The 27,982-nt window shown below is 35.6% G+C and overlaps 1 protein-coding gene and 1 long non-coding RNA gene across 3 annotated transcripts in view; one reads left to right on the top strand and one right to left on the bottom strand.

Annotated features, from left to right (window-relative positions):
* Positions 1–19,752, bottom strand: part of SIFR (SIFamide receptor) — a 75,692-nt gene extending 55,940 nt beyond the window's left edge. Inside the window, exon 1 of one of the 2 annotated variants that reach the window (XR_003305813.1) lies at positions 18,668–19,752. Coding sequence is in view for 1 of the 2 variants with exons in the window: in NM_001113285.1 (NP_001106756.1) it covers positions 18,668–19,235 (568 nt within the window). In the remaining variant the exon portion in view is untranslated. 2 annotated transcript variants of the gene reach the window in all.
* On the top strand, positions 8,721–10,964 carry LOC113219165. The gene is made up of 2 exons (XR_003305900.1): positions 8,721–9,430; positions 9,533–10,964. It is a non-coding gene; the product is annotated as an uncharacterized LOC113219165 (long non-coding RNA).
* Positions 19,753–27,982: the final 8,230 nt, after the last annotated feature.

Raw genomic sequence — 27,982 nt, 5'->3', positions numbered from 1 at the left:
AATGATTGTTTACAAGGGAAAGTAATTATATTATAGAGACATAAAAATGTATGGAAAATTGTGAGAACTTATTCCCTCTCTTTCTTCGAATTACCTACTATTCTTTAATCATTATCACTTTTTGTGATAAAAATCAATGAAATATATAATAATATGGAATATGGAAATTGAAAATTTTTATTTCTTATAGGGAAATAATATTCCTTCTTCTTCCCGAATTATCTACTATTCTTTAATTATTATCACTTTTTGTAATAAAAATCAATGAATATGTGTTTTTGATATTTGTATATTTTAGGCTCGAGAATCATTCTGTTAGATTGAGAGCTGTGCTCGAATGATTGTTTACAGGGAAAAGTAATTATACTATAGGGACATAAAAATGTATAGAAAATTGTGAGAACTTATTTCCTCTCCTTCTTCGAATTACCTACTATTCTTTAATCATTATCACTTTTTGTGATAAAAATCAATAAAATATATAATATAATATGGGATATGGAGAAATTGAAGATTTTTATTTCTTATAGGGACATAAAAATGCATGGAAAATTGTGAGAACTTATTCCTTCTCTTTCTGAATTATTCTTTAATCATTATCACTTTTTGTGATCAATGAATAAAAATCAACGAATTGTGCTGCTTTAGGAAATATTTACGGTGTTTTTGATATTTGTATATTTTAAGCTCGAGAATCATTCTGTTTGATTGAGAGCTGTGCTCAAATGATTGTTCACAGAGGAAAGTAATTATAGTATGGGATATGAAAATTGAAAATTTTTATTTTTTATAGGGACATAATATTCCTTTTCCTTCCCGAATTACTTATTATTCTTCAATCATTATCACTTTTTGTAATAAAAATCAATGAAATATATAATACTATGGGATATGGAAATTGAAGATTTTTATTTCTTATAGGGACATAAAAATATATGGAAAATTGTGAGAACTTATTCCTTTTTCTTCTGAATTTTTTATTCTTTAATCATTATTGCTTTTTGTAAAAATCAATGAATTGTGCTGCTTCAGGAAATATTTACGGTGTTTTTGATGTTTGTATATTTTGTCTGCTCGAATGATTGTTTACAGGGGAAAGTAATTACATGGGATATGGAAATTGAAGATTTTTATTTCTTATTTCTATAGGGACATAATATTCCTTCTCCTTCTCGAATTATCTACTATTCTTTAATCATTATCACTTTTTGTAATAAAAATCAATGAATACGGTGTTTTTGATGTTTGTATTTGTATTTTGTCTGCTCGAAAATCATTCTATTTGATTGAGAGCTGTGCTCGAATGATTGTTTACAAGGAAAAGTAATTATAAATACTATGGGATATGGAAATTGAAGATTTTTATAAAAAATGTATGGAAAATTATGAAACTTATTCCTTCTCCTCCCCTAATCAACTGATAAAAATGAATCGTGCTGCTTCGGGAAATATTTTTCTCGTTTCGAAAGATGTAATAACGATTCGTTATAATTTAAAAGAAACGCAAAAAAAAAAAAGAAAAATATTAATTGAAAGAGGCACAATTCGAGAATAATAATAAAACCCGCAAGTCTAATTTATTCATCATCGACTAGCAAGATCCATTGTGCGGCTAACAATATTTCAATTACTCGATCGTGTATACTCAACGCACACACGCACACACGTGTGTTTTCATTGCCAGCTGCGCACACGGCTGTGACGGTTTCACCTGAAGAAACACATCTTCGTAATATACGATTTTTATCGATGGATTAAAAAACGGCAATTCTTCCTCGTCACGTTCGAATCTTGTTGCGGCTAAAAATTCGATCGTGATATTTGTTGAAACGGGAGGAATTTTTATAGTCTTCTGTGAGAGTTATCGATTATTTGCAATAAATCACTTTGTATACAATATTATTCGCGTAAATCTATCGAGATGTTCACCAAGAGATTGAAAAAGCGCACAGGATTTCTTTTCATCCAGCAATACTGGAAATACTGGATTTTGTTTTATTCCTTTGAAGAGTTGGTAATATCCGAGCTTTCAAGGTGAACTTCTTTTTTAACGAAGTTCTCTAAAAAAAAAAAAAAAAAGAAAAAATTCAGGTTAAAAGGATATATAGAGATAAATTCAATGATATATTCGCATAACGAGTTGCTCGTGTGAAATATGTATTCGGAGGAACGCGTGCTACGATTGGATCGTAGCAGAGAAATACATTCGTTTAATTTTCCATTTAACACTTTAGTTTCTCAACCTTGACGAAATTAATTTCGACTTTCATTCTTCCTTTTTTTCCTTTCTTTGGAATTTCGAAAATAATCATCAAACTGATTTCAATATCTATCGATTTTCCTCCTAAAAAAAAAAGAATCTAATAACCTATATATAAAACTCTGAACAAAAGCTTGGTTTATATATACCCTATTCGTCAATTCCAATACGATTGTTCGTACACGAAATCATAGAAAATCGTGGAAACCATAGCGGAACCGCATTAACGGTAAAAACCAAAAACTGGCTGTGACCCTGTTCTTCGACTAAGCCCCTCAATTCCCGATTCCTCACGTTCGACAACAGCCTTCCAGTGGCGAAGGTCAAAGATAAATCAGCCCGCCGGTGTAGAGGGGAACCTGCCAGGACCAGCGGCTGTGCTAGTAAACGTTCCTTCCTGTTCTCGACGCGTACGTATTTCCAGACAACAGTTTCCAGAGTGGAATCGTGCAATCACGTTGGAACACGCGGCGGCATCGGCCGTTACCGCAGCCAGAGACGAAAACTTAACGGCGCTCCTTCGAGCATGAATTAAACGCGTGTAATTAAGCGTAACACGTGACGCGTTGGAGATGTTGCAACAATGGCACAACTGAATATATATTCAAGCGCGTATGAATTTATATACAGGGTGTCGTTTCGAAAAAGTATGCTTATTATACTTTGCGATTTCTTGAATCGAAAGAAAGATAAAAACCATATTTATTCGATGTTTTTGCAAAAGGAATATCACATATCTTCGAATTTGATATTTATATATTTTCTTTACGCGTGTTATTTTAATTGGCATTCGAGTAATTAACAAAATTTTGGTAAAAATTCTCAAATAATATTTTCAAAGTTGCTTCCGAGTGAAATGATTGATTAAAAAAGAATTAAATAAAATAGAAACAATTGGTTTATTTAAGCAAGTAAGAATAAATTCGTTTCGTTTGAAATGCCCGATAAATATAAGATAACAAGGGAGGAGGAGGAGGAGAGTCCGCGAACCTGTTCGAACGAATCCATGACCGTGCGCACTGGCATATATTCCCGTGAATATGTGTCAGGGTCGATGATTTATCACGGGATTCTGACTGAGCGAGCCGCTGCTCCACCATCCGGTGGAAAAGGCTTTCGCTTTAATTGCGGCCATGATTGGGGAATAATATACGAGAAACAGTGTTTCCTCTTCCAACATCTCTCTTATCAATCGCGTTTCAAAATTTATACTTATCGTCTGCTCCACGAACGGAATAAAATTTAAAATAAATACAACAACGTGAAAAATTTAATTCCTCGAATTTTTATAATCTCATATCTCGCGGCTGGATAAATATTACGCGTCACAATGATGGAAATAATGTTAATTTGGCAAAGATACTTTTGTAAACCAATTCAACGATTCTTAAGAATTTTCATTAGATACGTAACGTGTAAGATTCGTCGACGGTTTTCAACCTTGGAAATTTCTTTCTCTCCCCCAGCCTCGATTCTTCCCTTTCTCAAATGACCCTTCACACCTCCCTTGAAGCCAAGGTAAAATTTCCGTTCGATTAGATTTAAAAACCGAGTTGTAACTCGTTCCGCGACAAAGGTGCCCTCGTTCGATACTGTATTGAAGTTGGTTGATGTGAAAAAGGGATTTATCATTCGAAAAAAAAAGTAACGAGTTAACTTTGACATTAAGAAATAATGTTTTTTTTTTAAAATTCGATCAAGTGTTTCGAATTTTAATCTTAATTTTAATTTTTGTTTTCGTTAATCGTGATTATTCCAGGAAAAATTTTGAGATTCGTGAATTCCTGAATTTCACCGATTTGCTCCGTCAGCGGAATAAATAATTTTCGCAACAATTTTTCAATCGTGTGTTTCGAATCGTTATCTCGCGTGAATACAAAATTCCGATAAGCCGAGCGAAAATCTAGGTCAATTATCACGTTTCGTACGAGATTCGACATATATCTGAATACTTATAAACTGAAGTGGTACCTGATAATTACTCGAAATACCTTCGAACAATGCATCAGACTCAATATCTCACATTTAACGTCGAAACACTACTCGAGGGAACAAAAGGTGGAAAACGAGAAGCTTAAGAACACGAGAACCATCACAAAGGTCTACCTTTTAGATTTATCGAATCAGCGACTCCCAATAAACACACACTTTTGCGCTTTTGTTCCGTCGTAGAGGCAAGCCACGATGATTTTAATCATCGAGATTGAAAAAAAATTAATCGATCTTTTTCTCCTCGCTCACACCAACTCGCTTCCCTCTCTCCCAAGATAAATTTTACACTCTCCACTTACACATCCCCTTCTTCTTCTCGTTGGATCTTTTATTATTCAACTTAATTATTACATTATTTAATTTTCTTAATTTTCAGAAACCGATCTCCTTATCGCGGAAATTTACCTGATAATAATAACGATAAATTCAGAAAGAATACCTAACCTAACCTAACTTAACCTAACCTTGTCAAAGATAAAACTGTAAAGAAAAAAAAAAAAGATAAATCTTATCGATAACGATAACTTGAATTTCTAAAATATAGAGGGAAAGGATAAATTCATATTTTCTAGGATGCAGGAATAAAAATGATCCAACTTTTCCTTTTTTCTTTTTTCCTATATCGAGATAAAAGCCAGAATTATTAGTTTCCAATCGGTTTTTTTTAAGGATTATCGATGCGAAACGGTGTTGATCGGTGTTTCGAAAGGAGCAAAGTACGGATCTGGTTAATTGGAAATTGCTCGGTTCATTTGAGAACGATGCGGATGACGCGAACAATGGCGCGGTAATTCGTGTGTGGCGTCTCTTTAAGCCAGCTTTTGTTAAAGGAACGCTGTCACGGTCAACGTGGGAGGGGACTTTCCCTTCTCTAATCTCGCAATTCGTTCATTCGAATGTCAAACGTGGAATCGACAGAGCTCTCTCTCTCTCTCTTTCTCTCGTGTTTCAAAGTTGAAGTTTAAGGCGTTTCACTACGATCATATTCGATTTATCGACGTGATTTTTTTATCTCTTTCAATGTATTTTTATCACAATATTTACAAAATAATAAAAGTCTTGGAAAAAAATTAAATTTGCACAACTTTGAAAGAGTTTAGAATTTCTTAGAATCGTCTTATAAATATACATGGAATAATCGATATGGAGTTTCTTTTTTTCGTCGATGTAAAACGTAAGATTGAAAATGGCGAGAAACTTTTGTGAACGACTGTATCCTTTCCAAGAGAAGAAGTTTCCAAGTGTCTAAACGCCGTGCTTCCGGTTCTGACGATCCAACTTTCCTAGCAAGTTCACACACACACAGTTTCGTATTTTGCTGTCGTTGGACTTACGTTTGCCCAGGGATTGTAACGAGAGTTCGAGGAATTATTATCGCGTTGGAAAAATTCTCGATAAACAAAAGACGATTATTCAACTATGCAATATTCAAGTTGAGCAAAGAGTGAATTAATTAAGATCGGAGGAAAAATATTTATTCGATATCGCGAACGATTATTATATTGCAGCTTACTGGGAAGAGAAAAATCTTATCTTTTATTTTTTTCAAAAATATATAAGGAAATATATCTTGAAATATCCGATTAATTTTCTTTTCCTTCTTCGTTATTGAAAATTCTGAAGAATCTGGGAGGATCTCTCATAAATGAATAAATTACGAAGACGGAAAAGAGCTTTGTTCATTAATTCAAGCGTCGAAGGAAAGGACGGTTACAACGTAAATACTCGATAACATTCGATGATATTTCATTTCTTGAAACTCAACGGATGAACCTTGATCCAAAGATCATCGAGAATCGAAAAAACAATTGAACAACCGATAAGCGGATAGTGACGTTCGCGAAGAAAAATTCTCGGATGAGAGAGGATGAGAAATTCATTCAAAGGAATACCTTGAAATACCTGATATTAAATCTGACAAGTGGTGGAAAATTTGATAAATTTGAGATATAGCCAATCAAAACTTCGGAATCGGGAATCCGAGAAAACCGGTAGTAATCGAAAGTTTGACGAACTTTCTATAATGGAAAGTTTATACGAAAAACACGAGATATATGCTCTGCCGAAAATTGGATTTCCGCGAAATCCGACGAGGTAGAAATTCAAAAAGTTTGAATTGTAAAAAAAAGTTCAGAGACTTGGAAAATTAAAATATTCCAAAATCCAATTCTAGAAAAAACTCGTAGAAGATTAAAATCGATAGGAGAGAAAAAAAAAAAAATACGCAACAATGGAGCGGCCGTGTTGTGATAAACGGCGGACGTTTAACCGGTTGGAAGACGCGTGGGCGGTCGTCTGGGGCGGGGAGGGAGGCACGGGGAGGGTGGAACCGAGCCCCAATTTCCGAAGTAGCGAGAGACTCTGAGAAGTGGCGCAGGTTGGAGGGTGCGGGACGCGGTCACCTCGGGGCGTTCACCCCTTGCACTCGATACACTCACCCCTGTCTGCGTGTGCGGGGGCGTACGTACACCCGCGACCTGCAGTCTGCCGTGCACTGCCGCGGCTGTATCCACGGGGGAGAGAAAGAGAGAGAGCTTTCGTCCGGTTATTTGATCGCTCGTGTAAATAAATTTACCCACACTTTTTCTCGTCCAATGTTGCGAATCGTTAATTTTGTTTCTTTACGCCGAGAGAGAAAAAATATACGATGTTTATTTTAAAATTTCTTCACGATTATATTATTCGTGATTTCGTACAAGGAAAATATTTTCTTCTCTTCTTCCTTTTTTTTTTAGGGTTGAAATTTTCCATTAGTTTTGTGTTCAGAGAATAAATTCGATTGAAATCTGAATTATTAATTTAAATGAAACGTGTATATATATATTGGATATATACATATATATACGTGTATATATGTATTGGATAAATCCTGAAGCGTATTCTTGGACGGTAAAATTTCGCGTGCGTCTTTCACGAGAGACGGTTGCGCAGCTCGTAAATTCATAAAGCACTTTCGGGGAACGTGCAAGATAAAGTTGGAAAGTCGCAGTCTAATAAGCTGGCGTTCCATGGCACGGGGCTATCAACGAGAATTCCAACTTCTTAAATGTAAATAGCCAGTTCCTACGATGCGAGTAAGAGAGCTGGGGGATTTGAACGAAATAAAATAGAAAATAGAGGAAGAAGAAAGAAAGAAATTATGCGTCTTGAATTCATTTTGTTCAAACACTCGCTCTATTACTCTAAAATGTAATTACGCGTTCCCCTCAAATATTTCCCTCTGTTCAATCAACTTGTTTATAGAATAATAAACATTTTTATAATAATAAAAATTCTAGCTTCTTCTTTGAAATTTCTTCAAACTTTCGAGAATGGGATTTGTTATCCAAAAATTTATGGAATGGAAAATACAGGCGCAATCACTGTCAAACTCTTTCCCCGACAACGTTTCGTCGATTTATCGCCGATCCCACGACCTAATTATCGGCGGATCGATCGCAACAATTAATTTCACTCGTTCCTTTCCTCCTTTTTTACCTACGCTCTTCTCATTTCTTCTTTTTTTTTCCCTCCTCTTCCCTCGTTTTCCGTTGGTCCAGGAAACGAGCTCGAAAGAATTTCTCTCGAAATGGAAAAAACGTCGTTCGACAGACACAAGGAACAAGCAAGTTACCGCGCGGGTTCGTAACGAAACAGCGGGGGGGAAACTTCTGCGGCTGACTGTGCGGGATTAATGAAAAATCACGGCGATGATCAAAGGACGAGGATCTCAATTTTTTTTTTTTGATAGAAAGAAAATATGGAAGAGAAAGCAAACGACGAATTTTTGGATCTTATAATTATCGAGAGGATCGCAAAGTGTTTTGACCGAAGATCGATTATTTTTTCAGGAGGCGAGATCTGAAATATTTTAAACTTTTAATATTTCTTCGAGGAGAAAATTATTCAGATTTTTGTGTAACAATGTTGAAGAAAATATTGATATAAAAATATAATAAAATAATATAGTAAATATATAATATATAATAAAATATAATAAAATTGAATAAAAATATTGATATAATAATTCCTTCCAAAAAAAAAAAAAAAGAATTACACGATTGATTATCCTTTATATGCACACAAAATTTCACTGAAATCTGAATTTTTCTTAAGTGACTAGAATCTAATAAATGAGAATGAATCGAATCTCTCTGTTCTTTCTACTATAATAATAATAATAATAAGTAATCCCAAAGTGCATTTAAACGAGAACAGATAAGCAACTTGCAATGGTTGCTCGTGCGAACGATTGTGGCCCAGCTGTAAGCTGTAAAAACATTGTAGATTACCGAGCGAGCCAAATTTCGGTTGGGTGAACACTTTATTGAAACAATTTGTAATCTCAGAAGCAGGAAATGTTTTCGAGAAACACTCGCAGCTGTTCCTCGAACATGACTGGATTTTATTAAAATATCTCGATAAAATAAGGTGACGAGTCGTCGACGAGAAGATAATATTTGAAAAGTTCTTTCAACGAAATCGTGCGAGAAAATCTACGTAATAAATTATAGACACGAAGGATGAAAATTTGATAATGGAGTGTTTAGATTCTCGATTGGAGGGACAATCTTATTTAAATGCAAGGATTTATGGGTAATCTCTGAGACATTTCTATTTGAAGGAGAGGCTTTCGGTAAAACCGGAAGATGTACGATAACAGGCTATAAAAGTGACTTTGATTAATGCGTAATAGTTTTTAGACCACGTAAATTCGTTCGCTTCTCTCTTGTCGATCCTTCAAACACTTTAAATCCACTTTGAATTTTAACTAACAATAGTAATATCACGACTTAACAATTCAATTTTGATAGAGAGTTTAGTATTGATAAAAATAATAAAATACTTAATTTAATAATTTCCTCGTCGATTCAGCGTAAATAATAACTAGAAATTATAATTTTCCGAGAATTTGATCCTCCAAGTGATCTTTCCTCCAAGAACGAGGTCTACGAGGTGCAACGAACTTAAATTGGTCGTAATTCGTTCCATAAAGATAAGTTGTACGTGAGTCGAATGACGAATGATCCTCAGTCGCTTTACTTTCCACGGCGTGAACGATTAAACTACCTACGAAACGGGACGACACTCGAGCATCCCCCTAAAACGAACAAAAGAGAAGGTCGTGACCTGGACAAGCGCTACTTCTCGAGATGCTTAAACCATACATATGTAACACGAGTGTCTGAAGATCGATGAGTAAGTTTTCACTCGACGAAAAATTTAAAAATATATTATAATTAAAAGTATAAATATAAATAAATTTCAAAATCTCCACTAATAAAAATATTAAATTACTAGGCAACTTATCTCGTCGTCTTCTCCAAGAATCGAGTGGTTATCGGTGAGAAGAGAAAGAGCCGATTTTCACGGTTATCCCGATCATTCGGCCTCGAAAACCGCCTTTTTCCACGGCTCGAGCGTAGGGGAATCGAGCGTGAGCCAGGTGAGCGCGCTTTGAAATGGAAATTGGCACCGGTCTCTTGGATTCTGGACTAACGACACGGCAAATCGAATTACCAGCAGGGTCGATCGGACCACGACGCGGCCGATTTCGCTATCCCTTTGAATACTCCCCCCCAAGAGCAACGATTAATCGAATCTCGAATTAACGAGGCCCCCGAAACGGGTATTTTTTCTCTCTGAAGATGAAATGGATTTCAAAAAGTTGGAAGGAAACAATTTCTCTTTTAAATTCTTCGTTAAAATCGATCGAAAAATTAATCATCAATTCCAAATTGTGTGCTTGTATTTCATTTTCTCGACCGATTTTCGTCGTATAAAGAAATTGTTGTGTATCGGTCGATTCTTCGATCTCATCGAAGAAACGAAATTTCTTCGACTCTTTCGGTCGAGCGTCCTTCGGGTGTGGATCTTTGGGAGAGATCCATCCGCAATGAAAGTTCGGTTATGTATTTGGCAAATACTGGCGGTAACCTTGAAGGACGAGCGATATTGAAATACTTGCGAGCTGGATATTCAAGATGCAAGATAGCTTCATAGTTATTTTCAATAAAACGGCGATGCGTGCGTGCGATGTTAATGTGTTATTGGATATCGATTTTATATTCTAAAGTAGTAAGCAGCCCCCGCTACTATTCTCCGAAAATCTGTATCCGGTATTTAGTAATTGGCATCCTACCAACTGATTGAAATAGTTTCTCGCGTTATCGCACATTGATTTCTCCGTTAAACGGATTAAAACGGATGATAAAAGAGTTGGAATTTTTCCACGATCATAACTTTTTTCCCTTCTTTTTATTATCGAAATAATAATGGAGATGGAATTACAATTACTTGCGTTGGAATTAATTAAAAAATATCTTGTAATTAAAATCGGTTCACACCAGATTCCCTGGCTATAATAAAAATTATATAATTTAAATTTTTGTCATTGAAAAATTGGTTCTTTGATTTGTCTCGAGTTCTATTGGATATCGTAAGTTGTTTATTATTCTGGAGTCTGTCAGAGTGTGGGATAGGTTAGTGAAACGAGCGAAAGGTCAGAGAAAGCGAAAGAAGATGGATGATGGTGAATGAACGAAAATTATTCTTTCCTTTGCACGACGATATCTCGCAAGTCAAAATTTCTTTAATATTAGATTCTCCTGATATTTTTAGCATTTCCACGAATAAATAATATTAGATTTTGACTTCTTCCACCTTCGTTAATTATACTTTTATTAAGAAATTTATTTTATCCAAGACCAGGAATAGGATGAACAGTATATCCATTATCAGTATATTTGTACCATTCATCACCTTCTATAGATTTTGCAATTTTTTCTCTTCCCGTATCGGGACGAGTAAAAGTGCGTTTTAAAGAGCATGCTTTCAACCATCCTTCAGTCGTTGGCTGAGAATTATTAGCTTGGAAGTTACAGCGATATAAAGTTTTCCTAATTTTGGAGTAGAATTTCTAAGGTGTATTAGCGATAATTTGGAAAGTGAAAGATTCAAGTAAACGACAAGGATGGATAATAAATTTTTAATACGATTTTAAAAAAAGTTTTAAGGTAAATCGATAGATATATCGAGTATTTATATTTATTTTTGTAAAAATATTTGCCAATAATGATATTAATAAAGATATTTTCAAGATTTAAAAATAATTCTATAATGCTTCTTGTTTAAAGTAAGTGTAATTGACAGTTGGTTTAAGATTAATTATGCTAATTAATCGAAGGGGTTTCACAAGTTTTAACTCTAGTTTTTTCTTCTTGTAATTTACGTGAAATAAATTCTTGGATATTTTCATTGATTTTTAATTTTTCTGTTCACCTTATTATTTAAATTTTTGAAAATCTGTCACTAAATTTTAGAAAGTGTAAAATATATAAAGTGTCCATATTTTTCATAAAAATTTGAACCTCGCTCAATAATCTTCCATAAATATTTAACATCCGACTATGAGCTGACGATCAATTCGTTTTAAAACGTGACTTCGGAACAACTTTGAAACTATCGTTATAGTAAGTTTTCGTAATAAGAAAGTTGATGGTGAAACCGAGATAGAAACATTAACATTAAGTAGGTTATCATGAATCAATAACGAGTTGCTAACCACTGTGCGATTCGAACTGTATTTAGCCATTCTGTTCCATTGTTCCAATCCAACTATCAATTTTAATCAATCTATTATTTCGTCAAATCCATATAGATATTTTTATGCGAAAATAATACTCCTGCTCTTTTATATTATATCAAGGAAATGCAAGTGAATTTATCCCGGGATCCAATAAATTCGCAAAGTATGTACTCGCAGTCCTAGGTATTTCAACTCGAATCTGCTATTTCATTCCTTAACAAGTAACGTTATTACAAATTCCCTTCTTTATTCCTTTATTCTTTATTCCACGGAGACCAGAAAAACTTTTTTTTTCCTCCTTACTCCTGATCCCATTTTTATATTATATAATATAACGAAATGGGATACAATAATGTACATTATTGTTGAAAAATTATTACTCAATTAACGATTAGTATTGGAATTACATTTTAAGTAAATTTCCAGTATATTTTATCCATTTATTTAATCGAGTCTTTTCTTTATACTTCTAAAAGATCTTCTAAAAGAAAATCTATCTTCTAGGAAAATCCAATATGATCTAGAGATAAATTTTCAATTTTTCCAATTTCTAATATTATTACAAATATTGTTTTATGCATAAAATAATTTTATTTCCTCCAATTTAATGTAATTTCCAATTTAATAAATTTTCAATTACTTCAATTATTGTCTTATCTATATCTCTATATCTATATTATCTATCCTATAAAATAGTTTCTCCAATTTGACAAATTTCCAATATATATTTATTTATATTTAAGTCTGTTCCTTATATTTCTACATTTGAAAGAAAATTATTATTTTATGCATAAAATAATTTTACTTCCTCCAATTTAATATAATTTCCAATTTAATAAATTTCCAATTACTACAATTATTGTTTTATGCATGAAATAATTTTACTTTCTCCAATTTGACAAATTTCCAATATATATTTTATTTATTTATATATTTAAGCCTGTTCTTTATATTTCTACATTTGAAACAAAATCCAGTATGATCTAGTAGCAAATTTTCTTTCAATATTATTGCAATATTGTTTTATGCATAAAACAATTTTATTTCTTCCAATTTAATAAATTTCCAATATATTTTATTTATTTATATATTTAAGCCTGTTCTTTATATTTCTACATTTTAAAGAAAATCCAGTATGGTCTAGTGGCAAATTTTATTACAATTATTGCTTTATGCATAAAATAATTTTACTTCAATTTAACAAATTTCCAATATATATTTTATTTATATATTTAAGCCTGTTTTTTATATTTCCATATCTGAAAGAAAATCCGGTATGGTCTAGTGGCAAATTTTCAATTCTTTCAACTTCCAATATTATTATAATTATTGCTTTATGCATAAAATAATTTTATTTCCTCCAATTTAATATAATTTTCAATTCAAAATTTCCAAACTACTAAATTACTACAATTATTGTTTTATGCATAAAATAATTTTACTTCTTTCAATTTAATAAATTTCCAATATATTTTATTTATTTATATATTTAAACCTGTTTTTTATATTTCTACATCTGAAAAAAAATCCGGTATGCTCTAGTGGCAAATTTTCAGTTCTTGCAACCATTATTATAATTATTGTTTTATACATAAAATAATTTTACTTCCTCCAATTTAATATAATTTCCAATTTAATAAATTTCCAATTACTACAATTATTGTTTTATACATAAAATAATTTTATTTTCTTCAATTTAACAAATTTCTAATATATTTTTTATTTATTTATATATTTAAGCCTATTCTTTATATTTCCACATTTAAAAGAAAATCCGGTATGGTCTAGTGGCAAATTTTCAGTTCTTGTAACCATTATTACAATTATTGTTTTATACATAAAATAATTTTATTTTCTTCAATTTAACAAATTTCCAATATATATTTTATTTATTTATATATTTAAGCCTGTTCTTTATATTTCTATATTTTAAAGAAAATTCGGTATGATCTAGTGGCAAATTTTATTACAATTATTGCTTTATGCATAAAATAATTTTACTTCAATTTAACAAATTTCCAACATATATTTTATTTATTTATATATTTAAGCCTGTTCTTTATATTTCTACATCTGAAAGAAAATCCGGTATGGTCTAGTGGCAAATTTTCAGTTCTTGCAACCATTATTGTTTTATACATAAATTAATTTTACTTCCTCCACTGATAAATTTTCAATCCTTGCAACTACAATTACAATTATATTCAATATATATCGTACAAAAAATATATATACCACGCAAGATATTAATTTCAGCAACAAAACCCGACGACTTCGAAAACTTCGAAAACACCATAAAAAAAAAAGAAAAAGAAAAGAAGACAAGCATCCAACGTTTCCTTCATGCTCTGTTCTCGAGCAATGGCAATAAAACCAATGCCATAAAACCCACTTTAATTCGACTGTTCAACCGTTGACCAACCGTTTTATTGAAACGTTCCCCCAAAACATCCCCTCCAAGAAAGCGCGCCGCGATTTCCGATTTTCATGGCGCGATCCCAAAGCACGGGAAAAGCTGCTTCGGCGAATCGAGCACTGCTGCCAATAATTACGTTATAACCGCGATTCGTGGCGGAGAGGAGGCCGTGTGTAATCGCGCGCGATTACGTTACACCGACGTCGGTCAACTCTTCCCTTTGACTATCGATCAGTGCATAATAACGCGGGAATAACGAAACACGTGGAAACCGATTATCCCTTTCTCCCCTTCCGCCAATAATTATTGACGAGGGGAAAATATTTATCTCGAACGTGATTCGTACACGGATGAAATTATTTGCATATCTTTCTTCCTCTTCTTTTTTTTTTTTATATTAAGAATCACGATAAGAGAATTTTTCTTGTTTTTGGAATGGAAAAATTGTTGAAACTTATTTATTAAACTTTATGTTTAGTATGTAGTAGAAGAATATTGCCTCTTTTTGTTAAAAAAAAAAATAAAGAAAAATGAAGGGAACTCGAAAGAGAGAGAGAGGGATTTATCAATAAAAAGGATTAATATGGAGTTCGACAGAGACGTATTCGGTGTTTAAGTAAACGTAAGAATAACCAGGGATCCCGAACAATGGATAATCGAGGAGCGAGGGGAAGGGAAGGGAGGACAATTTTCAGGACAAAAATCATCCGGCGATAGCGGCGAAACTTCTTCCTGGCGAGGAGGGAGCAATCATCTCCGCCAGGGAGGGGAAGAATAGAGAAAACTCTTTCCCATCATCCACGACAAAAACACCGGCTCGAATACGGGTTCAATTTCGTTATAGACTCTCGGTTTTTCCGCAAACAGAGGGCCATAACAGAATTTTATCATTCCGTGCGTGGACGATATTTCTCGGAGGAAAGAAATTCTTTTTCCCTTTCTTCATGTTATATTTTATTTTCAATGATCCGTAAAGTATTTATATCCCGATTATATATATAGAACGTAATTTTTAATATTCCTTTCAACTCTCTCTCGCTTGTGATAATGGATAGATGCTTAAATTTTTGATGAAAAAAATTAAATTCCTAAGATGCAGTTTTAGACACAAAGGACCAATGTCCCACTTTTAATCGTATAAATAAAATCGAACAGACATTTTGTACGAATTGATCAATAGACACCGAAGATGGAATGTTACCTTACTTCGATTCGTGTGTCATTTTGAATATTTTTCCATCGAGAATTTATCGCGAAAAAGATAATCGACAATCTTTAAACGAACAATTGTTGAAGAAGATTAACTCGAAACTCTCCGTTCGATTTATAAACGTTAAAATATCGTAGCAACGTCGGAAGATATGAAAGGCAATCCTCGATTGGAACTTAAATTCGCAGAAATAATACTTAATTAGCACCCTCTTTCGTGATAAACTTTCGAGAGCGGGAGGGGGGGGGGAGTTTCGCTTCTCTAATTTTCAGAAATTAACAATGCAAATGTCGCTTTTGAGAAGCTAAAAAGACAGAGACACAGATGGGGAAGAAAGATTGGATAACGTTTAAGGCTACTTCCTCCCCCCCTCCGTGATAAAAAGCTGAATTGAAATTTTCTTTGGGATTGAATCAACGTTCAGCCAAGTTGGAAACGATGGATTACCTTGAACTCGAGAAGTACTTGGAGGAAAATCGATGACTTAAACTTATTTTACATTATACCGGGGAGAAGGGAACTTTATTATAGCATTATCCAACTGGGTAATTACGTTTAAAATTGTGCAATCGGTTCGGCGTGAACTGTCCCAATGTATTTGCGTTAAATGAAGATGTGACAAATTCGTTCGAGCCGAATGTTTGATTTTTATTAAATAAATTATTAATTAATTAATCTTAATCGGTTTGATATTGTACCATTCACGAATTTTATTTAATCCAGTCAATAATCTTTTCGTATCTTTAATTTCCTTCCTTCAAATTTATAGCATTAAAAAAATCTCCAAAGTCTTGTTACTTATCATCAAGATCCCTTTTTCTTCTCTTTGACTTATTTTATTATTTTTTCTATATTTAAAAGAACGCATCATCGACAATAGTCTCACTTGATTTATCATTCTCTTTCACCTGATAAATATCAAAAATTCTGTAAAAGTAAATCGAACGGTTTTTTCCTTCTCCTTTCCATTTTGTTAATTTAACTGCCACGATAGAATAGAAATGAAAAATTAAGAACAATTCGAAGGAAATTTTCATACGAATTTTCGTTCCAGCATCGCCCCTTCAATTTTTCATCCATTTGCTTCGTGCATACGAGCGCAAAAGAGAGAGGCGAAATAAAAAAAAAAGAAAGAGAGAGAAAAAGCAAACGAGACACTTTTGTCCTTCGAAGGAAAATCGCGCGAATTTTCAAGAATTTTCAAGAAAAATCCAAGGACTGGAAATAGTTTACACGAGTGAACGAGTAGTCTGCACGTGCTCTCTCTCTCTCTCTCTCTCTCTCTCCACCGAACACTTGAATTCCTCCTGGCGGGAGGAAAACAAGCGGTCTAAAGCGTGTTCGTGGCGCAAGTGCGTGCTAATGACGTCGTTAGTCATTCGACACGCTGACAATTGGGAGTCTGGAGGGAGTAGTCTCACGGTCGAGCACCGTCTCTGTTCGCAATTATCGCGACCTTTGCGATTCGAGGCGAGACGGGACGATTCGGATCGATCGTTTTCTCGAATTCCGAGAGGATGCGTCTGAAGCGGTGCAAAAAACGGCGGAAATGGAAAAGTTGCCGCACGACTGGACGTTTTTTTCAATAACACCGCCTTTCGACCATTGTGATTTAAACGGAGATTTAAATCGCGCGGGAGACGAGGAAAACAATATTTAAGAATCTCTCCTTTGTTTCCTTCTCATAATTCTCCTCGCATAAATTTTACAAAGTCCAAGTTGAAACAACGCTCTCCAACATCCATTGCAACGTGAGAATTTGAATTTTGTTTATCGAGAAAAAAGAAGAAAAAAAGAATAAAATATTCTTGCCTATTTCTATAGTTTTCTTAATCATCATAAGAAATTTAGTGGTTTCATATATTCTATAGGGTGTCCCAAAAATTCGAAGCCAAATTTATTCATCGTTTGTTTCCTGCTCGCGCGGTTTAACAACGATTAATTAAACAGGTTAATTCCAACTCGAAGGATAACGAGCAAATATAATTTCGCGAGGGAGGTCGATTAGATAGTTACGCAGTTACCTGTCCAATGTCCGCTTAATTAGGATAGATTCGAACAGCGACGAAGGACGATAGATTTTTCCGGACATTCATCAGGGATTTGGAGAAATCTAAGATCGACTTCGTATCCAAATTTTAACATCCAGAGATAGAAATAGAGAAAAGGGTATTTATATTTCCCTTTCCATAACGAAGATTCAAAAGAAAAACTCCAAATTGAAGAAAATCGAATTTCAAAATAACGAAGAATCATTATACGCTTCTTCGTATTTTTAATAAAATTGTATAAAATTTCCATTATCCGGCGAGTACAGTCGAATATTCTATCTCGGGTGAAAAATTCGACAACATTAAATTTTCCAATCCGAAGGCCGGGTTGGAAATCCATAATTCCAAACTAATCACCCTCCACGATCGATCCTCCTCGAAAAATTAACCCCCTCCCCGGGAATAAATCGCGGAGGCAGCGCGCGTGGAAATTGAAAAGAGGAATCCCAACTTCCCTCTTCCTTCCCCCCTCCCCTCATGAGGAGAGCAAATTTCGAACGATTTCCATTATAGAATAATTTATCCCCCTCCGTTACTCGGAGATGAAGTTGTCGGAACCGCGATGCATCGAGCGTGAACGCGGCGTAGAATCGCGAGGGGATCGATTCCACCCCCTCCTTCACTTTTCTTTCTCTCTAACGACTTCAGTCGATTCCATTCTCCACGTGCAAAAAACTTACACCGTTGAAGGAGAAGGAAAAGGAGGAGAGTTTGAAATTTTCCTCCCCCGAAAAAAATTTCACGCGAACGCGGCGTAGAATCGCGAGGGGATCGATTCCACCCCCTCCTCCTCTCTTTCTCTTTCTCTCTCGATCGTGGATCTCCTTCACTTTTCTTTCTCTCTAACGACAGTCGATTCCATTCTCCACGTGCAAAACTTACGTCGAAGCAGAAAGAGAAGAAGGAGGAGAGTTTGAAATTTTCCTCCCTCGAAAAAAAATCGCGAAGGGATCGATTCCACCCCCTCTTCTCTTTCTCTTTCTCTCTCGATCCTGGACCTCCTTCACTTTTCTCCCTCTCTAAATCTCTAACGACTTCAGTCGATTCCATTCTCCACGTGCAAAACTTACACCGTTGAAGATGTGGAGGAAGGAGGAGGAGAGTTTGAAATTTTTCGAAAAAATTTCACGGATTTGAAAAATTAAAAGATGAAGAATAAAGAGTTACTCACGCACGAATATGTTGCTCAACAGCGTGGCGGGTAGGCAGAAGACGATGACCAGGACGTCTGCGACCGCGAGGTTCACGATGAAGAAGTTGGTGACGGTCCTCATCCGGGGCGATCTGTACACAACGGCGATCACGAAACTGTTCCCAATCAACCCTACCACGAACACGAGCACGTAAGCGACACAATAAACCGCCGACATCGCCATGCTGTGCCTGTACAATCTGTCCACCGCCGGTATCTGGCCGTCGCCCGCGGTCAAATTCGCCGCGGCCGCCGCCGTTTTGCTCGCGTTCAACAGGGCGCTGCTGGCCCCCTCGTGCTCGTCCATCCCCGGCCCCCTGCTGCCCGGGCTTGTCGCGATCGCCTCGACGATCAGGCTGTTCAGATAATCGCCCACCTCGTTCCTCATCTGGAGGAGGGTGGAGACGGTGGCGGGTGGGACGGCGGACACCGTGGTCGCCGGCCCGTTCCCGTTGTTGCTCCTTCGACGGGGATCCACGTCGAACTCCTCCGAGTCGGGCAAACGAAGCGACGCCATCTCCAACAGGGGAGACGGTGGTTGCAGCATCGGGAACTCGTTCGTCCGCCCGTTCTATGCTCCACCACGTCGTCCTCGACCATCGGCGGCCGACGCACCCCCTCCACCTCCCCCCACCCTCTCTTCTCCCGATCTCTTCGAGGGACGGGACCCACCTGGAGGAGTCGCGTTAGAGTCGTCGCTTCAAGATAATTAGATTCGTGGATTCAACGGACGAAAGTTGTATTTCGTTTGGAGAGAGCGCGTTGTAAGGGTTCGACGCTCTCCTCGAAGAGAGGAGTCAACTGGCACGTGCACGAGAGTCCATCGAGGCTGGCCGCATCCCCTCGTATCGAGCGCGGGAGACGAGAGCAGCCTCTTTCGATCGAGGAAGGATGAGAGAAAGGAGAGAGAGAGAGAGATTTGGAGGGGGTGCAAAGGCGAGAGCGAGCGTGTGGGGGGCGCGAAGAGGAAAGTTACGATCCACACTGTTAAACGTGTCCCGCGGCCGAATGCTGGCCGACTAATGAGCTTGGTTTAGAAGACGACTGCCAACTGCCGCGAGATGCACCCGTAGCGGCGAGCTGTCTGCCGACTGTGCGCAACTGCGCAAGCGTCCCCGTCCACATGCACCCGCATGCGAGCTACGCGAGAGGAAGATCGCGAGAGCTCGGGGCCGGGAAATTGGAAGGATTTCGGGGGAAACTTGTTGTTGGATCCAGGGGAATGTTACAGGAGACCGGGGGAAATAGAATTTGTTCAAACTTTCACCTTGTTCATTATTTGTAAAATCTTTCCTCGAGATATCTTCTTCTTCGTCTCGAAATTTACACGAATCTCTTCCGAGAAAGAAATATTCCTTTGTATTGGGTTGGCAACTAAGTAATTGTGGATTTTTTTTAGAAAATCAAAGACAATTTTTTCATGGAACTAAATAACTTTATTCTGTAATGTGTTGCCCATTTTGATCAATCACCTTTTGCCATCTTTCAGGCAGCATCATAATCCCACGTTCATAAAACTTGTGGTTTTTATTAGCAAAAAACTGAATCAGGTACGATTTGATATCATCATCGTTATTGAAATTTTTACCATTCGAGGAGTTTTGTAAAGATCGAAACAAGAAGTAATCAGATAGTGCAAGGTCAGGACTATATGGTGGATGTGGCAAAATATCCCAACCAAGCTCCAATAATTTTTGCCGAGTGACCAAAGATGTGTGTGGCCTTGCATTGTCACGATGGAATACAACACCTTTTCGATTTGTCAATTCGAGCCGCTTTTCTTCAACTGCATTGTTTAATTTCGTTAATTGTTCAATGTAGACAACAGAATTGATCGTTCGGTTGGGTGGTAAGAGTTCAAAATAGACAATTCCTTTGTAATCCCACCAAACTGATAACAAAACCTTCTTTCGATGAATACCAGCTTTTGATGTTGTTCGAGCTGGTTCACGTGGCCTGCTTCACCATCTTTTCCGCTTGATATTGCTGTAAACAACCCATTTTTCATCGCCAGTTATCAGTCGTTTTAAAAATGGATCATTTTTATTTCTTTAGCAAATCGCAGCTGTTAATGCGTTGCGTTAAATGCTTTTCTTTCAATTCGTGAGGAACCCATGTATCGAGTTTTTGAACATAGCCAAGTTGTTTTAAGTAGTTTTCAATGCATGTATGTAATACATGAAGCTTCTCTGCGATCTCACGAGTTGTACTGTGACGATCCGAATCGATTATTGCTTGGATTAGATCGTCATCAACTTCAACTGAAATTGAATTACTTATTGCAATTACTTAGTTGCCAACCCAATATTTTCCGGTACACACTTATTCTTCGACATTCCATTATTCCAGGGAGGGAGAGAGTCGACTTTTTTTCAAGAACCACCCCTTTTTTACATCGAACGATTTTACATCGTAGTTTCGTTGTATTCATCCCCGAGGAAAAGAATCCCAGTCGCACGAGTATTATCGTGTTTCGAAACTTTCGAAACGCGATAAAAGTTCAAAGTTCCCCCAAAACTTGCTTCCCCACACTTTCCATTTCCGACTTTTATTCCCTTGCCGTTTATTTAAATGAAAAACTATCCTATACGACACCCATCCTTCCTTTCCTCGATGATGTTTCCGCGTGAGGATACTGGAAAGTATCGAGGGAGGCGAAGGAACGAGTAGGAAGAGTAAAGATTAGAAAGGAGGGAAACTTTATCTTCGAAACATTCTCCTTCATCGTGAACGCCCACGATGAACTCGTGATTCCTCGAAGAAGGAAGAAACTTTGCCCGAGTTTTTCCATCGAGACACCTGCTTCAGAGATTTAGATCAAATTAAGAATTTCGTTCTAATAATAGCCAGAATACCTTTATCTTCGAGGAGAATTGAATAATTTTTTTTTAAGAAAATTCTATAGAAGGGAGAAAGAATGGATATATCGTAACTGTTCACCACGATCAACGAACTTTTTATTCCAACTTTTGACGAAATTAAATTTCGCTTTAATGCGGCGGCCGTCTCGAAATATTTCAATAAAGCGAGGGCAGAAAATATAATCGAAAATCCTGGGGCGGATAGGAACGATCGCCTGTCCACCGTTATATTAAAATTCAGCCCAAGAATTTCACGAAACAAAATACTTGTCCGTGGAAAATCCGGTACACACCTACTCTTCGACATTCCATTATTCCAGAGGGAGGGAGGGAGAGAGAGTCTATTTTTTTTTTTTTCAAGAACCACCCCTTTTTTCGCATCCCACGCTCGCATCCGAAAGATGAAAGGGGCGATCTCGCGCACGTCTCTCTTCGTGAAAAGAGCAACTTCCGCCGAGTTTTGTAACCGAGTTTTCCACCACTCGTCGAGGACGGGTAACATCCTTGGTTGGAAAGCTTGGAAAGATTTCGTTACAGTTTGGTGAAACGTAATATCTCGGCTTCCGTTCATTTTCCCGGACAAACGCTCCATTCTTCCAATCTTTCCCTCGAGTTATCCTTGATTTCCTCTTTGTCGTTACTTTATTTCATTTGAAGTTGAAAAATTCGATTTTAAGATTAATTCCAGGATAAATTTTTCTCTCCCCTACAAAGTTTAAGACATCGAAGATTGGTAAATAATTTCTTCGTCTCGCAAATACTTTGTAATACGTTCGTGCTGCTCTCTGCGAGAAAACACCTGTGAGAAAATGAGAAATTAAATACGAGTAAGCGTGGCTAATCGATCGAGACAGAGGAGGAGCGAGCGTCCCATCCGCTGCTCGAGGATTCTTCTTTCTCTCGGCGGAGAGGGCGGAAGGAGGGATGAGAAGAATTCTGGGAAGTCGAACTGGCGTTTCACGATTCCTGAAAAACATGGAATCGATCGGAAGACACGTGTACGACTGAAAGTAAAAGCCCGCAATGCGGGGAGACCACCGCACTTTAAGCCAATTGTTTTTCTTCCACGGTTGACGGTTTCTTAATATCGAATATCCATCTTGTTTCTTGTTCCATCCGTCTTCCAAAGATTTTTACATACGAGAATTTTTACTTGATTACTTAATTGTTCTTGATTCGACGTGCAAAAAAGTGTTTAAAAGAAATGAAAATTATTCGAAAAATTGAAAATTTTAAGCGAGAAAAATTTTTCATTTTGCGTTTTTTTAAAAATCCCTCGTAAAAGATGAATGAATAAAAATTTGCTCTTTCTTAAAGACGTGTCATAAATAATTCGTATGTAAAAGTAAAATCTTAATTGAAAAGGCAAGATTAAAGATTAAAGAGTTAGTAAGTTAGGGAGAAAAAATGAATTTATTCATTTGCATCATTTTTTTTTTTTTTCAAGAAGAAAGATCCATTGAATTGTCACGAATGTGAAATGTTTCAATCAATATTTCTCGAAACTCGATAACATGATTCTGTGTCTTTATTCGTAATATTTGAACAACTGTTACTATCTCATTGTCACTTATAAAATCAATTTCGAGTGGAAAGTTCCATTCAAAGTAAGACGTGTAACGTTTCTTCGCTTGTTTGTTAATCGTTGTTATTATTTCGATATTTTTATGCATCCATAATCTTTGTTTCCACGATCAGAATTGAAATTTCTTACAGACTTTAAAGAAAATAGAATATGCTGGATTCACTTTAAAGATGGAATTACGATTTGTAGAGAAGGAATAATGAAAAAAAGAAGAGGAACGAATAATAAGAGGGGGGAAAAGAAAAAAATATCGAAAAGTTATTTCATCCTTTGCTCGTGACGCTGTTTTCTTCCATCAAATCAAAGTTATATTTTGCTACCGCCTACACGAGACGCAAATATTTCTATTTCTTTCGATTACGTAAAAACTGACGAAATAAATATCTTGTCCAATCTCTTTGCAAAAAAGAATTTTAATTCTTTTTAAGAGCAACAATTTATGCACCACTAAAATTACAATTTTGTTTTCTTTTCAAATTTTTATTACATCCTCTCCATTATTCCCACAAATAAACTCTCTTTTCGCTAATTCAAAAAACTGACGAAAAAATTCTTTTTCCTGAATTTTGCGAATTTTTATGAAAACTTTGCGCTTAAAAAAAAAACTTGAAAGTCTTTCTCATTTCCCTTCACAGATTAAATAGAAATTTTCTTTCCTTTTCTTTCAAAAAAAAAATCCCTTTTCTATTAATTATCACATTTTTACACTTTAAAATCTTTATTACAATTCCTCTTAAACAGAAATCTTTGTTCCTCTTCTTTTTTTCTTTTTTTTACGTCTCTTAATTCTTCAATAAAGCCTCGTATTACGATGATACCACCATTTCTCAATCCAATACTTTTCTTTATATCCACTTATTCCAATCTTAATTCTTCATTCGACGATAATTCCACTTCTCCCTCTCTGTACGTTTACCTTTCCCCATTTTCTTTTCCTTTCTTTTTCCTCCTTTCTTAACGATCCTCGCCTCGAATCTCTGCCAATCTTTCACTCGATCGATTTAAAAGCGACTTAGAATATTCGCATCGTTCCCTCGTTCGGAAGTTTTCACTTTAATTAACGGATATGAGATACCAAATTGTGGACATATTCTATCTGGTATGGAATTATCGACGAAGATGCGATTACTGGCAACTCAATTAGAATCTCGATTAGTTTCTCACACCCGCTATATTTCTCTCTCTCTCTCTCTTACACACTCACGGGCTGCATCTGCTCCATCGTTCCCGATCTTGCATCCCCTTCTTTCCCTACCGTGATCCACGTCGTTTAGCCTTTTTCCCCCTCCCCTCCCCTCCCCTAATCTCTTCCTTGAGTTGGGAATTTTCGGAAATCTGTCGAGCTATCTCGCCAGAGGAATTGATTTTAAATTGATCCTGATATATTGAAATGAAGGAGCGCGAAAGTTTGCCGGGAAATTGTTTTACCCTAACCTCCTCCCCCTCCCCCCCGCTTTTTATCGCCGATGATTTATCGAATATTTAATTAACAAACCGCTCGAACATTTTTTGAATAAAGATTTTTCAAAGTCTTAAGTGTAATTTATCCGTCGAATCAGAAGAATAATTTTCTTTTTCTTTTTAGAAATATTCAATTAAATTAAATTATAAATTTAATTTCATAATTTGAATATTATTCGAAGATCGAAAGTGATTGTCCAAGAGTAATTAAATTCGAAAATTTCACTCTCGTAAAATTAGATCTCCCAAAATTTTCAAGACGACTATTTTTCATAAATGGACTCTCATGATACAAAAGATATTCCCCAAAAGCTTGATGAGTTTGTACCTATCGATTTATCATATGAATCATTAAAAACAACTGAAAAATGAATGTTTTCAAAATATTTATACGCGGAAATTTCTATTCAACGATTGAAAATTGAATTAACTTGTAAAACTAAATCTCCCAAAATTTCCAAGACGACTATTTTTCACAACTGAACTTTCGATAGAAAAGATATTCTTCAAAAGTTTCAAATGAGCTTGCACCTATTGATTTAATTATTAAAAACAACGAAAATGGACGTTTTCAAAACATTTATTAACGCGGAAATTTTTATCCATTCGTATTCAAGGATTGAAAATTGAACTATCTTTGTAAAAATAGATCTCCCAAAATTTTTAAGATGACTATTTTTCACAACTGAGTTCTCGATACAAAAAATATTCCCCAAAAGTTTCAAATGAGCTTACACCTATTGATTTAATTATTAAAAACAACGAAAATGGACGTTTTGAAAACGTTTATATGCGAAAATTCTTATCAGTTCGCATTCAATGATTGAAAATTGAACTAACATTGTAAAATTAAATCTCCCAAAATTTTCAAAAGGACTTTTTCACAACTGAACTCTTGATACAAAAGATATTCCTCAAAAATTTCAAATGAGCTTGCATCTAATATTAATTATTAAAAACAACGAAAATGGACGTTTTCAAAACGTTTATTAACGCAGAAATTTTTATCCATTCATATTCAACGATTGAAAATTGAAGTAACTTTGTAAAACTAGATCTCCCAAAATTTTCAAGAAGACTATTTTTCACAAGTGGACTCTCGATACAAAAGATATTCCCTAAAAAATCTTTAAATGAATTTGCACCTATCAATTTATCATATGGATCATTAAAGACAACGAAAATGGACGTTTTCAAAACGTTTATGCGCAAAAATTTTTATCTCTCGATATAAAAGATATTCCCCAAAAGTTTCATTCTCAAATGAGCTTGCACTTACTGATTTAATCGTTAAAAGCAACGAAAATGGACATTTTCAAAACATTTGTGCGCGAAAATTTTTATCCATTCATATTCAATGATTGAAAATTGAATTAATTTTGTAAAACTAGATCTTCCAAAATTTTCAAGAGGACTATTTTTCATAACTCTAGATACAAAAGATATTCCCTAAAAGTTTCAAATGAGCTTGTATCTATCGATTTAATTATTAAAAACAACGAAAATGAACGTTTTCAAAATATTTATGTGCGAAAATTTTTATCTCTCGATACAAAAGATATTCCCCAAAAGTTTCATTCTTAAATGAGCTTGCACCTATCGATTTAATCGTTAAAAGCAACGAAAATGGACGTTTCCAAAACGTTTATGCGCGGAAATTCTTATCCTCGCCACGTTTCAAGGTGACAAGGAAGCCGGCCAGGTTGCAAGAAACGCTCTACTCGACGAAGGATCATAAATCTTGCGTGTATCGCGCTGGTGCACCGGCTATCGAGCTTTCTTGCCGCTTAAACGAATTCCAGGGAACTCGGCCGTTCGTTTCCCCTCCCGCCGCGGCCACGAGAGGTATTTTTCAGTCAATGAGACCGAGGGAGGATCCCGTTTCCGTCCCGTGAAATCGTCGCTCCCAATCGAGATCTACCGCACGAGACGCGGTGGTGATTTATACTACTCTCTTGCTCGCGAAACGACTTTTACTTTCGAGAGGGACGAGATATATCGAGGATTCTCGCTTCCTTCTTTCCGTCTCGTTTCCTCCTAATTTTCCTCCCTCCTGTCACGCGTTGCGAGAAATTAAGGGGAGTCTCGTGGCTCCATTAGCAGCTACAAATGATCCTTTTGATTTTATTAATCAGAGTTCAGAGATGTTTGGATTTAGTTCTTTTCTTTCCTTTTTTAATATATGGATAATGGAATGGAAAATCAAAGGAAAGAATATCTTTCCGTGTTCGTAGAATCGAAATATAGAACTTTTTAACTTTATTCAAATAACGTCTTACGCACTTTTCTTTCATTTTCAAGGAAATATCTTTCGATATCTTTTTTTTAAACAAATTACCCGAGTAAACGTATAAGTATACTCATGGAACAATAGAAAGCCGATAAATCTAAGATTGCACAACCCCTTTTTCTTTTCTTCCGCGCAATATTCTTCTTCACGGTCAACGTGAAGAAGATCAAGGTCGTCCCTCAACCTTGTCACCTGGGGAAATTCATACTCTTCTATTTACTCGTTCGTTTCGCGAAGTTGGGAATTAGAAAAAGACAGGAATAAAATTCTGGAAATTAATTTTGGGAGGGAAAATATTCAAGACGTTCGTCTCGAATATATACAATTAATTTGTCAAGCAATAGCTTGATGTGTAATTATTGGGATCATTAATTGGGAAAGTGTGTACACGTTAAGCTCGAGGAGGAGAGTCTTTGGAAGGAGAATTGTGAACGATATTGCTTTTGATGGTAACCTTATAATTAAATGCTAATTAACCTTGTAAGCATGCACGTTAGCTCTTCTTGCAAACGAAATTTTGGAAATGTGATAAATGGAAGAAATATTGCTCGTTTCCAAGTTTTCTTATTATTTTTTCTTTTTTTTTTTAAATTGTTCAACTCGTCGAAAGTTTCTGCTGACGAAAGAATTAATCTCATTCCTGTTCTATTATTGATAAAGATATTTTTGATAAATATAAAATCTATTCTAATAATTCATATTGGATTGGATATATTTTTATTCGAGAAAGATTATTCGATCTATATGTAGAAAATTATTATTCCTTTTTTTCTTTTTTCAGATGTCAATGGAAATATTAACGCAACAACTTGATCGAACAATCGATTTTGTTCAACAGGTTTCACTCGTTCTCAAATTCCACAAATGATTTTTCATTACTCCGTTTATGGTAACCGAGGCAAATATTCAGAGTTGCTATAGGATCAAACCGTTGCCCGATAAAATATTTAATTAAAACGTTCGCGAGAGGAAAATTCTGCTAAGCCGATTTCATTCTCCATGTAAAATAACTATCCAATATTATTTTAAAGGTAATTATGGAATTTATGATACAACGGAATTTTCTTCAATATAATTTACAGAGATTGTTCATCTCG

The sequence above is a fragment of the Apis mellifera genome, linkage group LG12 (assembly GCF_003254395.2).
Source record: "Apis mellifera strain DH4 linkage group LG12, Amel_HAv3.1, whole genome shotgun sequence".
NCBI classification, from domain to species: domain Eukaryota; kingdom Metazoa; phylum Arthropoda; class Insecta; order Hymenoptera; family Apidae; genus Apis; species Apis mellifera.
Note: the sequence above shows the minus strand (reverse complement) of the source record. Positions and strands in the feature narration are given on the sequence as shown.